This window comes from Mustela lutreola, chromosome 1, assembly GCF_030435805.1.
Source record: "Mustela lutreola isolate mMusLut2 chromosome 1, mMusLut2.pri, whole genome shotgun sequence".
Lineage (NCBI taxonomy): Eukaryota > Metazoa > Chordata > Mammalia > Carnivora > Mustelidae > Mustela > Mustela lutreola.
The window spans coordinates 289,399,955-289,415,251 of NC_081290.1; the positions used below are offsets into that span (position 1 = coordinate 289,399,955).

The 15,297-nt window shown below is 54.8% G+C and overlaps 1 protein-coding gene across 9 annotated transcripts in view; it reads right to left on the minus strand.

The window, feature by feature from the left end:
• AP2A2 (adaptor related protein complex 2 subunit alpha 2) overlaps window positions 1–15,297 on the minus strand; it is a 78,931-nt gene that overhangs the window by 38,616 nt on the left and 25,018 nt on the right. For 4 of the 9 annotated variants that reach the window (XM_059151865.1, XM_059151843.1, XM_059151834.1 and 1 more), the window contains exon 2: window positions 3,691–3,759. Coding sequence is in view for 5 of the 9 variants with exons in the window: in XM_059151843.1 (XP_059007826.1) it covers window positions 3,691–3,759 (69 nt within the window). In the remaining 4 variants the exon portion in view is untranslated. Of the gene's footprint in view, window positions 1–3,690; window positions 3,760–4,046; window positions 4,143–4,224; window positions 4,271–6,574; window positions 6,718–15,297 lie in introns of those variants that run through there. The other 5 variants (XR_009348639.1, XM_059151815.1, XM_059151825.1 and 2 more) reach the window with 3 other exon arrangements.

Below are 15,297 nucleotides of genomic sequence, written 5' to 3' on the forward strand. Positions count from 1 at the left end.
GGCTTCGAGCCACAGCTGAGCAAGCGGATGCAACAAGCGCCCAGCCGATCCCACCCAATGCAGGCGCCTCTCACAGCAAGCTGCACCACGAAGCTCGCGAACAGGCCAGCGGCTCCACGGGCTCCTCCGCCTGCCTCCAGCCCTCTCCCTCCCTCAGTTCTCACGGGCCCTCCTCTCTCCGAAATCCTGTGTCCTCCAAGCCCACCTCAGCACCTGCTTCACAGAGAACCGGCCCGAGAAGGTCATCAACACCACACGTCGCAGCTGAGCAGACACAGGGTACGTGACGCGACCAGCATCGGAGCAGGAAGACATCTGCAGGCGGGCAGAGCGCCCTCACTCTGGACCACCACGTGCTGGCCCTTGGAGAGACAATGAAAGCCACAAGCCCTCCCCCGAGAAGACCCACAGACGGCAAACGAGCGCACAACACACGCCATCAGGGAAACGCAGATTAAAACGAAAGTGAGACTCCCTCCCCCCAATAAATACATAAATAAAATCCTCACAACAGTCGTGCGCTCCCTGTGCGCACCTGCCGGGACGGCCCAAAGCCAGCCCACGGGCGGCACCAGAGACCGGCTCATCTGTGTGGCTGGTGGGACGCACGGTGGAGCGGCCACCCTGGGAGACCGTCTGCCGGCTTCTCACCCAAGGACACGCACTGTCACCGCGCGATCCGGCGGTCACGCCCCCTGGTCTCCACCGAAGGGGCCGGGAGCTGACGTCCACACAAAACCTGTCCCGGCGTGCTCGCGGCAGCTTTGTCTACAGCTCGTGCCGCGACTTCCGTAACCGACCCAGCTTGGAAGCCGCCGAGGTGTCCTTCAGCAGGTGGCCCAGGCTGACCCTGGCCTGTGCATCCGTGACAAAGAGAAAGGAGCCGTGAAGCCGTGGGAAGGAGCTTGCGGGCACCTGACGCGGTCTGAAAGGCCGCGTCCTGAGCTTCCGGGAAAGGCAAAACTACGGAGACGGTAAAAGAGGAGTGGCGGCCAGGGTTTGAGGGGAAGGAACGGAGGAACAGGCAGAGCACAAAAGATTTTCAGGGCAGTGAAAGTACCTGCCTGACGCCATGATGGTGGTTACATACCATCACCCCTTCGTGCAGAACCACAGAACACACACCGCGAGTCAGCTGTGGACTCTGGGTCTAGCGGTGCACGGGTGGCTCGGGTCATGATCCCAGGGTTCTGGGATCCAGCCCCGTGTCAGGCTGCCTGCTCAGTGGGGAGTCTGCTTCTCCCTCTCCCCCTGCTTGTGTTCCCTCTCTCTCTGACAAATAAATAAATAAAATCTAAAAAAAAAAAAAAAAAAAAAGAAGAAGACAATGACAATGACGATGTGTCCATGTAGGTTCATCAGCTGCAGCAAATGCGCCAGCCCGGTGGGGTATCGGTAACGGGGAGCGCATGTGGCGACAGGGGCATGCGGCAAATTTCTGTACCTTCTTCTCAATTTCACGATGAATCTAAAGAAATAAAATCTTAACAAAAACAAATTTCTAGGGGCGCCTGGGTGGCTCAGTGGGTTAATTCTCTGCCTTCAGCTCAGGTCATGATCTCAGGGTCCTGGGATCGAGCCCCGCATCTGCTCAGCAGGGAACCTGCTTCCTCCTCTCTCTCTCTGCCTGCCTCTATGCCTACTTGTGATCTCCGTCTGTAAAATAAATAAATAAAATCTTTAAAAAAAAATTTTTTTCTAAAAACATCTGAGCAATAAAAGTTACAGACCCCCAAAATGCATGCGCACGCGCACACACACACATATATTCCAATGTGTGCGTACATATATGCAAAAGCAAACCTCACACACAATTTCAGGAGTTTCAGGCCCAGTTAAAAATACGAAAACATGGAACAAGGCTGTCACGATGAGGAGAAAAGACGAGGGTGCAGAAATTCCGAATAGAAGCCGCCCCCGAAGGACGGCCCGCGCTCCAGAGACCCAGTCCACCTGCCCCTTCTGCAAGCCCAGCAAGTCTTCTGCCATAAGAAAAGGACCGCGCCTGCAACACGGGAGTCATCTCTCGCACTGTGCGCCCAGGGGCATCCCAGATGCCTATCACGATCTGTCGGAAGCAGGGGCACGTACCGTGACTGGATAGGTGCCCGGGCGGCAGCCAGTCGACAGCAATGCAGAGGACCCACAACCCTGGCCGCGCCACCTGCCGTGGTCCTGTCCCACCGCCTGCCAGTCCAGAGACATTCCAGGGTCCGGGCTCTGGATCCAGACCTTCAGAGCCCTCCGCGTGTACGGAGTGGATGTGAGTGTGAGTGTGAGTGTGTACAGCCGCAAGCATGGCAGTGTGCCTGCGGGCACGGACTGGAGGAGGGGTGCGCTGCTGGGTCCCCCAGGGCCCTGAAGACCGTCATTGGCTAAGAAAGCCGTGAACATGCTTGCTTCTCCTCAGAGCCAGTGTCCCAACACTCTGGGCAAGGGCAAGGCTGCCTCACCTGCACTTGCCTGTTGGACCTGGACTGCCCTCCCTCCTCCCCTGACTTCCAAGGCCTGTGGGCTGAGATTCCAAGCCACGTCCTGTAGCCAGAACAACCCCTTTGCAAGTTCAGTTACTTTTGTAGCAGAGGGGGGCTAGGTCGGGGAGCGCTGTCAGCCACAAGCCCTGAAATAAAGCAGCGGATGAAAGAAAAAAAAAAGGAAAAGAAAACAATACTTTCCCGAGCACTCAACAGAGAAATACCCAATTCCACTGGTTTCTGCATCACTTAATGACACAGGATATCCATTCTCGAGTCCTGAAAAGCCATCCATTCCTAGAAATTCCGCCTGCCACCCACCCCTCCAGCTCTTGGACTCAGGCCTAGCCCTCTCCTCCACTTGCTAATTCCGGGCTGCGCGAACGCTTGAACCGGATCTCAAACTCAGAAAAAGCAAAGGCTTCCAACCAAGGCTCTCCAGTCAAGACTAAAATCCTATGCCTGACAGTTCTTCAAAATGGGGGTCTTTTCTCAGGGAAAGTGGCGGTCTACTGAGAGGGTGAGGTCACGTCCACTCCTCATCCACAAAGCCAAACGGGCTTCCGTATGGGAGCTGCTAATTACCTGCACCCCAAACCCACGAGCAGCCTCCGGTGGCGCCTCTCTTTGAGACCTCCACCTGAACCGGGTCAGGGACAAGGCTGTGTCCAGCGAGGGGCCGCCCGACCTGGTCAATTCCACATGAGCTGTCTACGTCAACAGCAACCAACGGCTTGACTTCAAACACATCTTACTCCTGCGGCCCGGGGTGGCCCAGTCAGCTGACCGTCGGACCCTTTGATCTCACTCAGGTCCTGATCTCAGGGCTGCACCGCCCAGCATCGGGCTCCGCACTCAGCAGGGAATCTGCGTGACAGTCTCCCTCTCCCTCTGCCCCTCACACTCACTCACTCACTCACTCTTTCTGTCTCATAAATAAAAAACTAAAATCTTTTAAGCAGATTTCTTTTTTTTTTAAAGACTTTATTTGGGGCACCTGGGTGGCTCAGTGGGTTAAAGCCTCTGCCTTCGGCGCAGGTCATGATCCCAGAGTCCTGGGATCGAGCCCCGCATCGGGCTTTCTGCTCAGCCGGGAGCCTGCTTCCTCCTCTCTCTCTGCCTGCCTCTCTTTGTGATTTCCGTCAGTCAAATAAGTAAATAAAATCTTGAAAAAAAAAAAAAAGCCCTTTTTATGAAAAAGATTGAACATACTTACCTTTAAATTTTGATCTAATGTTTGCCAGTTCCTTGTTTATTCTCTTTATTTCTGCTTCTTTACTTTTACCTAAAAAAAGAGAACACAAATGCATTTTTACTTTAACTGATTTCTATGCAAACATCTGTCCCCTGACAAGACCAACACGTCAGAATCAAAGGCAGAACCACTGCTTCTAGGAGGCAAGGAAAGAAGCAATCTCCCAGCAGCCGAAACCAGCAGGGAAGTGCTTGGGACAGAAGCTGGGGCCTCACACAGGGCCCCCGGGTCAAAACAGGGCAAGTCTGTAAAAGCACCACACAGGAAAGCAGCCACAGCAGGACAGGAGGGCTCTACAGCGCCATTTTCAATCCTACCTTTTGCCACAGTTCTGGAACCGAGAGTACTCAAACACCTGCTAAACACTTTCCACAGTGAGTCATTATCAGCTGAAAGTTTATTCCTAAAATTGACTGTTACAGCCACAGGCAATTTTTAAAAGTATGAAGTTTTAACTATAATATGCTTCTAATTTTCTCTACGAAATGCACCAACCTACGAAGTCTGATAAATCCACTTCTACCATCTGGGATGAGATCTGGAAGTTTCCCGCACCACGTGTAAAGGAGACGGAGAGCACGCCACATGCCTGACAGCCCCAGACGCTGCACCGGACCCAACCCCACGAAGTCTGCGCGTGGCGCGTGTCCGAGGAAGAACGGCCATCAGGCCACGCTCGGGTTCACTCTGCCGTGGCCAAGTGTGGAAAGGGAGGCCTAGAGAGCGTGGGAGACCTTCTAGGGCTACACAGGTGACAAGTACTGTAAAAATCGAAGAAAGGATTCCTCCCACGGGACACAGTGAGTTGGAGACGAGAGCACATCTCCGTAAACCCCCGACTGCGTGGGAGCAGGACGAGGTTCCCTCTGGAGCACCATCTCCGGGCTAGTCCTTGCACTGCCACCGCATTCGCAGGGGGAGCAAAGGCCTCCAGAGCAGCCCCCCCGAGCACCGCCAGCCCGACGCGCTCTACAGCTGTCCAGACACAGGGCGCATCCGTGTCCTCCAGAAACGCTCTCCACATGCTCAGCCCTCGTGGAACTTACGTCACCTCCTCCAGCAAAGCGACCTCCTCCTGTCCGGGACACTCCCAGAACATCATTCTTCTTTTACTACCAACTCGCTAAAACACAGGGCCCTAGAAAGCCCCGGCAGAGCAGCTGGTCAGGACAGGGCCATGTGGCCGGCTCACTCACCAGGCGCCATCTGAGTGCCAAGAGGTAGGTTAAAACGACACTTCCTGGGGCACCTGGGTGCCTCAGTGGGTTGAGCCTACGACTTTGGCTCAGGTCATGATCTCAGGGTCCTGGGATCGAGCCCCGCATCGGGCTCTCTGCTCGGTGGGAAGCCTGCTTTCTCCTCTCTCTCTGCCTGCCTCTCTGCCTACTTGTGATCTCTCTGTGTCAAATAAATAAATAAAATCTTTAAAAAAAAAAAAAAAAAAAAAAAAAAAAACGACACTTCCTGCGCTTGGGGAGTCACTGTTTCAGGCAGGGGGGAGGGCAGGAGACCTTTAACAGAACACGCACGGCGGCCGGCTCTGGGGAGCGAGGGGCGCAGGCAGGCACCGGCACTGGCCCTGATGTCACGCAGGCCAGAGCTGGTCGCGGGAGTAACAGAAGGAGCAGCCAAAGGCTCCCTGAAGGGTCGGGGAAGGGACAGGGAACAGGTGAGAGCAGTGGGCTTTAACGGCCCAGGGCGGCAGGTCAAGGGCCACCTGTTTCTTACACAGGGTTATCTCTGCCAAACCCCGCTTTCCCGACCTGGAGCAGGTGGCCATGGCCACAGCGCCCCGGCGGCCCCTGCTGACGACAGGCAGCTTGACCCACGGCAAACCGCTGTGCAGGCGTGTGCGGCCGAGCGTGCCTGTGTGCGAGCGCGGATGTGTGTCTGGGTGTGAGCGTGCACCCGCGAGTGCACACCCGTGACCCCTTGTGCACGCGCGCTTCTCACCGGCGTACAGGAATCCACTTCCGCCCGGCCGCACCTACGCGGCCCTACAGGGCTGGAGAGCCGGAGGGGCAGGAACCTGTGCTGTGCAGCCGTAAGGGGTCGGTCCGGAGTGGAGCTCGGGGTTAGAAGTGACGCTAAATGAGCGGGACCAGCTGTCGTAGGAGCCACAGGTCTTAGCCGGGACTGGAAAGCATTAAATCAAACTAGAAGCGCGTGAAGCGAGAGGCGTTACCACCAGGACAGACGGAAAAACACAAGCGAGCCAGGCGGCGGCTGCAGAACACAACCGAGGGGGCGGCGGCCTCGCACCAGAGCTTCCTCAAAGCGGCTGCTTCCCAGCAAACACACAACCACGCGCTGCTGTCCCGCCACGGCCGGCGGCGAGGCGTCCCTGGACAGGGGCACGGGCATGGGTGCACACACGGGGGGGCCGGAGAGCCAGGCGCGCAAGGCCCGACTCGCTGCTCGGGGGCAGCTGCCGTCACCCGGCAGCGCACTCCCTCCCCGGGAAAACCCCCAAGGCCACAGGCCTCCGCGCAGCTCGTCGGCCGAGGTCGGAGAGAGGAGAGCGGCCGGCCCACCGGACCGGAGGGAGGGAGGCCCGAAGCGGACCGGCGCGAGCTCCGAAGGCTGAGCCTGGGGCCCAGGGGAGCTGAGCCGCCGCCCGCCGCGCGCACACCGGGGCCTGCTCCGAGTCCCGCCGAGCAGCAGACGAGCGGAGGGTCGGGGAAGGCCCCGGGAAGCAGGGCAAGCCCAGAACCTGCGAAAGCGGTCGCCGAGGCCGCAGCCGGGGAGCGCTGCGGAAAAGCCCCCCGCACCGACCCTGGCCCCCGCCATCCGCTCAGAAAACTGCCCTCACATACGCGTCAGCCACAGCCAGTACCGGGCTCACCTCCCACGGGAGCGGACGTCAGAGCAGAGGCCGCGGGAGCAGACCAGCAGCCCCAGGAACAAGGAAAGGGCCCCGGGAAGGCCCCCGGCCAGAAGCAAGCAAAAGCAGAGCCCTCTCCTTCAAAGCATGCGGAGAGACACGAAGAAAACACAGTCCACTAGAAAAATTCAGGCATCCGGGAACAGACGTCAAGTAAATCACAAGTACACGCTCCGGAAACGAAGACTAGCGCGGCAGCGATACGAGCACAGATGACAGAGGTCTCGGCAGGAGAAGACACGAGGACGCTCCCGGCGCAGCAACGAAGGCCGCAACGAAGGACTCAAGACAAAAGTTGCGAACGCCGCGGCGGAGCGAGACCCACCCTGGGGCCAGCAGAGCCCCGAAGGGAAGGGCCAGCGCGGCAGCAGGGCAAACGGCAGCTGTCACCCCACGGCCTCCCCGAAACCTCCACACCTGTACCTGGGCGTCCTGACCCCAAATAACACGAACCGACACCTACTTTCATGACAGCGCCCGACTGCAAAGGGAAAGTCCTCTGAACACCGAAGAAGCGCAAGCAGCTCACGCGAGAAGGAAAATCGAAGACACTCGGAGTCTGGCCGAGCCCCGCCACAGAAGCAAACGTGACGGCCGAGCCCCGCGCAAGGAAACGTGCGACCGGGACTCTCCATCCAGCACAGTCAGCCCCCCGCGCGCCCGGCGCAAACCTGACCGAGGGCGAGGGTCCAGAGCGCCATGGGCGTGCCGCAGGCCCCCCGCGACAGTCCATGGCAGCGAGAGGGCACCGAGGCTCCCGGGGACAGCCACGGAGCCGCACGGCAGTGAGGAAAGGGGAAAACACGCAGGCGGCGGCGCGAACGTGAGCGCGGCCGCGGCCGGGCGGGCCAGGAGCGGCACTGGGCCAGGTGGCCCGGTCACCACACTGACGGTGGCGGGCTCAGAGCCTGTCGTGCTGCAACAGCATGAAGGTCACTCACGAGCGATCAGGACATAGCCTACCCAAGCACCCCCAGCGTCCTCGAGATCCTGGGGCGGACGAGCTTCAGGAGAAAAGCCCGGCTGTCCCGACCTGAGCTAGAGTCCACAAGGGCCTCGTGAGGCATTTTCCCCTCGAGATGCGCACGTGTGTCCCCTCCAGCTGTCCTCACAGGAGGCTCAGAACAAGACGATGTCGGTGGCCGAGCGCACCCCCACCTCCAGGCTGTGCTCCGGGAGCACCATGTCACACTACAAGAAGCCAGGCTTCCCGGCAAAACTGCCGAACCCACGACTGGGCGAGGCCCACGGCAACCTGGACTTGACGAGGACTCTCAAAGCGCGCACACCACCAGGGCCACGTCGGGAACACTGGGCACCCAGAGGAGAGACGCCATGAGCCAAAGGGGGGACAGCCCGAGCTTCAAAAAGGATAAAAAGTGCCGTGGCCAAAATTCACAAGAACAATTAAATCCGTGAGTTCAAAATTTTATTTAAAAAAAAAGCACCTCATTAGCTGAGGATATTAAGGAACAAATTAACTTGGAAACTAGGCACTGGAAGAAAGAGCCAAGCAGCTGTCGTGCCTCTTCCACATGAAGCGCCCCCGGGCAGCCGCTCAGGAAGGGAAGGGGCTCTCGGTCCAAGCATCCCAACACGTCCATGGAAGGCACGGGCCGACCACCATCGGGCGTCCTCCCAAAGGACTGCCTGGGACAGAGCAGGGAGGCGCACAGCGGCTAGGTCACGGGCGTCAGCAGACACAGCACGAGCCCCCCGGAACGGCAGGGCAGCACCTCGAGTCTGGCCAAGGTGTCAGCTACATGTGATCTGGCCTCCGTCCCCAGCTGCCAGACGGCCAAGAGCACGGGGGACCCCACTAGGGGTTCCCAACGTAACGCCCCTTACGCGTCCTGGGTCTTCAACAGCCTGCTGTGAGGAAAAGGAACGCGGACGGAAATACTGAAGAACAGGAAATGTTTAGGAGCGCGCAAGACCGAAGCACAGCGTTCAGGGGCACCCGTGTGAGAGACCCGTAAGGGGTGCAGAGGTACCCAACGATGGCAGTAGGTTTTGGGGAGGTGAATGGGAAAGGGCACGTGGAAGGGCCTCTGGGGCCATCACCCCGGTAGAAGTGACGAGGGTGTTCCCCTTAGCATAACTCGTGAACCTCCAGGCCCAGGTTTCCCGGGACGCCTCCTGTTTTCCTGCACAACGAAGAGAACAGAAGAGCAGACTGCCTAGTGAGGCAGTGGACCCACGTGCAGGGATGTTCACGCCGAAGCTGGACGCTGCCCTGCTGGGTCCTCGGGTGCATCTGACCACAGCTTCCCCTGCACGAAACCCGAGTCTCTTCCACGGGCGGAGGGGGCCATCCACGCCTCCAGCGCGGCCTGCGCACGAGGTCCCGCGCACTGTGCATCACGCTCCCGTAAGGGGGACCCACAGAGATTCTCTGGAACCCCTAGCCATGCCCTTCTCCCCCGACCCTGAGTGCTCTGCAGCCGCGTCCCCTCCCCCTCCCAACTAAGCAGTGAGGATGGCAGCCTCAAGACACCCCCGACCTCTCCGAACAGGGTGGGGTGCCCCTCACGCCTGCTGCCACAGTGACCTCAGTCTCCCAGGCACTTCCTGTCCCTGCCCCCACCTGATCCTCCCCAACCTCAACAGCCTTGCACAGGCGCGCGCACACACACACACACACACACCCCCTGCCACAGGGCTGGCTGGCGACCAACAGAGACAAAGGAGGCTGGGCAGGATGAGTGGGGTTCCCTCTCGAGGGGAGGAGCCCATCAGCCCACGCAGGGACTCCCAGCAAGAGGGGAACTCACAAGATGCTGCACAGACACCTCAGTGGAGGGCCCAGTGCGGGAGCCTCCCTGGGCTCAGGTTTAGGCCAGACCACCCAAATCACTGGGCTGGGCCCAGACTATGGCCCAGGGCCACCATCTCACGCAGAGACACCACCATGGAGGCCAAGGAGCACCAGCCCTCACAACACAGCCCACAGGTGGAGCCCTTAACTGGACACGGGGCGGCTCGGACTCCACTGACCAAGGCCATCCCCAAGCATCAACCCTGAAAACGCCAAAGGGGAATTGCACCTGCTGCACTGGGCTCGAACGTGCCGGTCTAAGGTAAGTTTTAAAGGAAATCTAGGGGCACCTGGATGGCGCAGAGGGTCAAGCCTCTGCCTTCGGCTCAGGTCATGATCTCAGGGTCCTGGGATCGAGCCCCGCATGGGGCTCTCTGCTCGGTGGGGAGCCTGCTTCCTCCTCTCTCTGCCTGCCTCTCTGCCTACTTGTGATCTCTGTGGGTCAAATAAATAAAATCTTTTTTAAAAAATTAAAAAATAGGGGCGCCTGGGTGGCTCAGTGGGTTAAGCCACTGCCTTCGGCTCAGGTCATGATCTCAGGGTCCTGGGATCGAGCCCCGCATCGCGCTCTCTGCTCAGCAGGGAGCCTGCTTCCTCCTCTCTCTCTGCCTGCCTCTCCATCTACTTGTGATTTCTCTTAAAAATAAAATCTTTTAAAAAAAAGTTAAAAAATAAAAAATAAGGAAATCTAGTATAACTGCAAGTGACCGATAATCCATATAAGGGTTAACACATTCAAACCAACAAGATGTCCTAAATTTACCAAATGCCCAGGCAGGAGGCCCCTTCCACGGTGCACCATCAATTCACCATTGTCTGTGACGTGAGGACATCGCAGAGCAACCTGTCCACCGGGGTTGGGCAAGGGCTTCCCTGGCAAAGGCTAGGTCCTGCTCACTCATTCTGTACCTCTCTCCAGGCAGAGGACACCAAGAGCAACCAAGCCACCCCACACTGCTGGGAGCAAATCTAGCAAAACCTCTTTTCAGATGAAGCATTAGCTTTCAGGATGGGAGAGGTTTACTGCCCGCCCCGACTTCAAAAACCAATTTCCGAAGGGAAAATTTGTCGACGAGAGTAACTGGACTACGGCGACGAGCCTCACCGGCTTGACCTGCTCCACGGTGAAGACATTCTGGTCTCGGCCACCCTGTGTGTCTCTATCTAAACGCAGCAGGTCAGGCAGCTGCTGAGGGCACTGAGCTCCTAGCAGGCAATCCGACCCACAGTGAACTTAGGGCTCTGCGAGCTAATGAATAACCTGGACTAGCCCAAAACCACTGCCCAAAAACGAGCTACAATTTGTGCCCAGTAAGTAGCAAAGAACGCACTCTGTGGAGAGGCTTCGATAAAAGCTCCTGGATTTTCAGAATTACGGCCCCTGGTCATTCTTCTGGAATAACATGCTGGTTAATGATTTCTTCTTGTTTCCATGCTGAACTAATCAACCGACAGTAATGTGTTCTGTGACCCCAACTTTGGAAACAGAGAGTACAGGAGCCCATCACAACTCACCAAAGATACCAAACCACTAAAACGTGAAGGGTGTAAGTATGAAATTCACAATAAAATTTGGTCTAAATAGAGAACTTTGGTCTGTATATAAATGCTTTCACTAAGTAAACCTAAAGCCCAAAATTTACCAAACAAAAGCCTATTTTTTTTAAGTTTACTTATTTTCAGCAATCTACGCCCAATGTGGGGCTGGCACTGGACCCCGAGATCACGAGTTACACTCTCTGTCCGAGCCAGGCGCACATCCCCAAAAACCCATTTCTGAAGAAAGATACTGTTGCTGAAGTTCCACGGAAGGGGCAAGCACGGGGGTCCACAAAGTCGGCCACCGAGCCGGGACCGGATGCTGCCCCATGTCTCCGCAGCTGCGTGGCCCTGCCGTGCCTCAATTTCTCCTTCCTTACAGGGGACGACCATCCTTCAACGCGCCGGAACAAGCAAAAAGTGCACACAGCGCCGGGAGCGCAGAAGGGCTGAGGAATCCTCCTCGGGGATACGCTGCACATTTTCTCCTTACTCCTGTGCAGGAAGGGGCGGTCTCAGCACAGAAACCCTCAGCGACCACCACAAATCAGAAGAAAAGACTTCCAAGGTCAAAGTCGTTCTGCCACAGGAGATAAAGACAACCTGACCTCTGACAAATGGCCCGCCGGACCTGCTTTTCTTCACTGAATATGGCTGACACACAATCGTGTTAGTTTCAGGTATACAACACCCGGATTCAACGTTTATATACATTCCAAAGGGACCGCCCCTGGGGCACCCGGCTGGCTCAGTCAGGTACTGTCTGACTCCCAGCTTTAGACCAGGGCGGGATCTGCCAGGTGGTGAGATGGGGCCCCAGGCCGCACACCCAGGCGGGCGTCTGCTTGAGACTCTCTGGTGCGCGGCTCCTGCAGTCACAGGCTCTTTCTCTCTGTAATGTTTTTAGAAAAGGGATCACCACTCTAAATCCAGCTGCCGTCTGTCATCCTACTAAGCGGTTATGTATTATGAGCCATACATTACATCCCCATGTCTGATTTATTTTATAACCGCTAGTCTGTTCCTTTTAACCCCCTGCCCCTTTTTTGATCAAGCCCCAAACCTCCTCCATGGCAATCACTAGTATGTTCTGATATTTTTTTCCCCAAGATTTATTTGGGAGAAAGCGTACCTCCAAGCAGGGAGGAGGGGCAGAGGGAAAGGGAGAGAAAGAGACAACCCTAAGCATATTCTGCACTGAGAGCAGAGCCCAACCCAAGCTCGACTCAGACTCTAAGACCATGACCTGAGCTGAAATCAAGAGTCGGACGTTCAGGGGCTTAAGCCTCTGCCTTCGGCTCACGTCATGATCTCAGGGTCCTGGGATCGAGCCCCGCGTCAGGCTCTCTGCTCGGCGGGGAGCCTGCTTCCCTCTCTCTCTGCCTGCCTCTCTGCCCACTTGTGATCTCTGTCAAATAAATAAAATCTTAAAAAAAAAAAAAGAGAGAAATAGCCTTAAAAAAGGGGGGGGGGGTCAGACGCTCAACCAAACAAGCCACCCAGGCGCCCCCATTTTGTTGGGATTTTAATACTCTATTTTTTTTGAGAGCGAGAACAAGCAGGGAGGAGAGGCAGAAGCAGAGGAGAAGCAGGCTCCTGGCCGAGCACGGAGCCCGATGCAGAGCTCAATCCCAGGACCCTGGGGTGGCCACCTGAGCTGAAGGCAGAGGCTCAACGGAGTGAGCCATCCAGGCGCCCCTAAAGTTTCACTTCTTAAGGAATCTCTGTGCCCAACGTGGGCCTCAAACTTACAACCTCAAGATTGAGAGTCTCATGGCCCACTGACCGAGCCAGCCAGATGCCCGGCTTCTCACTTTCCTGATAGCATTCTGAAGCATCAAAGTTTCAATTCTGATGAAGTCTAATTTTCTTGTCACTTACACTTCTGTCAGTGTGTCTGACCGTTTCCCGAGGTCACCAAAATCTACTTCTGTATTTTCTTGTAAGAGTTCTATAGCTTTAGCTTTCGCATTTAGGCTTATGACCATTTTCAGTTAACTTTTACGGCGAGTGTGAGGCAGGGGTTAATTTCATTCTTTTACGCGTGGATGTCCGGTTCTCCCAGCACCGTTAACTAAGAGACTCTTCTCCGCCCTCACTGAACCGGCACTTGGTACTCTTGTCAAAAATCAAATGACCAGGGGCGCCTGGGTGGCTCAGTGGGTTAAGCCGCTGCCTTCGGCTCAGGTCATGATCTCAGGGTCCTGGGATCGAGTCCCACGTCGGGCTCCCTGCTCAGCAGGGAGCCTGCTTCCCTATCTCTCTCTCTCTGCCTGCCTCTCCATCTACTTGTAATTTCTCTCTGTCAAATTAATAAATAAAAAATCTTTAAAAATCAAATGACCAAAAATGTAAAATGTATTGTCTTCTCAGTATCATTCCATTAATCTATACCTACCGTTATGCCATAACGACACTGTCTTGATTACTTTGTATTACGTTTTGGAAAAGGTGAATCCATCAACTCTGCTTATCCTTTCCAAGACTACTTTGACCACTATGAGTCCCTTGAATTTTTATGTGAATTTTAGAATCAGCTTATCTCGAGGCAAGGGGGAGGGGGAACCGAGGGTTTTTTTTTTAATAAGGGTGCACTAAATCCCTAGGTTAATGGGGGATTATTGGTGTCTCCCAATCCACAAACATGGGGCGTCCTTAGGACACCTTTACTCCCTTTCAACAACTATCTGCAGTTAACTGTACGAGCCTCACATGCTGCTACAGCTTATTCCTTCGCAGTTTGTCCTGGGGCTCCAACTCGCAACCCCAAGAGATATATGCTCCGCCACCTGAGCCAGGCAGGTGCTCCTGTATTTTGTTTCTTGATGCTATTATAAATAGGACAGTCTCCTTCATGGTTGGTGTAGAGAAATACAACTGACTTTTCTCTATTAATTCTATATACCACAACCTTGCTCAACCCATTTGTAATTCTAACAGTTTTCTCCTGGATTCCTTAGGATTTTCTATGCACACGGGGTCCGTTCTCTTTCTTTCCAACCTGGATACCCTTTTCCCTTTCTCTTTTCACTGCCCAGGCTACAATCTCCAGGAGTAAACGGGAGCAGTGACAGCAGAAACATCCTTGTCATGTTCCCAATCTTAAAGGGAAACATTCGGTCTCTCACCATTAAGTCAGATCTCAGCTGCAGACGTTTCATAGATATCCTTTATCAAATCAAGACGCTCCCTCATATTTCTAGTTTGTTGAGTATTTCTATCCTAAGAGTGTATTTGCAGGACAGCTGGGTGGCTCAGTCAGTTAAGCATCTGCCTTCGGCCCAGATCATGATCACAGGATTAAAAAATAAATAAACTTAAAAAAAAAAAAAACAAACAAGACTTTAGCTTCTAGATTCACAACAGATTTCATACTGTAGTTTTCTTTCCTATAATGTGCTTGTCTGATCCTGTTATTAGTATAATAATTACCTCAGAGGGGCGCCTGGGTGGCTCAGTGGGTTAAAGCCTCTGCCTTCGGCTCAGGTCATGATCTCAGGGTCCAGGGATCAAACCCCGCATCAGGCTCTCTGCTCCTCAGGGAGCCTGCTTCCTCCTCTCTCTGCCTGCCTCTCTGCCTACTTGTGATCTGTGTCTGTCAAATAAATAAAATCTTTAAAAATAATGATAATAACCTCAGAATAAGTTAGAGAGTATTCCTTCCTCTTCTATTTCTTTTTTTTTTTTTTTTAAGATTTTTTTCTAAATTTATTTATTTGAAAGAGAGAGAGTACACACGTGCACAAGCAGGGGGAGCAGCAGAGGGACAGTAGGAAGCAGACTCCCAGCTGAGCAGGGAGCCCAGCGTGGGGCTCGATCCCAGGACCCTGGGATCATGACCCAAGCTAAAGGCAGACCCTTAACCAACTGAGCTACCCAGGTGCCCTTTTATGTCTTTTCAAAGAGTGTGGGAAGGATCAGAACTGTTTACTTGAGTGTTTGATAGAATTCACCAGTGGAGCTATCTGGGCCAGGATTTATACTTGTGGGAATGTTTAAATTACTAATACAATTTATTTACTGGTTGTAAACCTATGCAGATTTTTTGTTTTTTCTTGAGTCAATTTCAGTTATTTGTGTCTTTCTAAAAATTTCTCCATCTTATTTAAATTACCCAATTTGGGGGGCGCCTGGGTGGCTCAGACGTTAAGCATCCGCCTTTGACTCAGGTCATGATCCCAGGGTCTTAGGATCAAGCCCCACATCAGGCTCCCTGCCTGGCGGGAAGCCTGCTTCTCCCTCTCCCACTCCCCCTGCTTGTATTCCCTCTCTCGCTGTGTCTCTCTCTGTCAAATAAATAAAATCTTGAAAAAAAAATAAATAAATC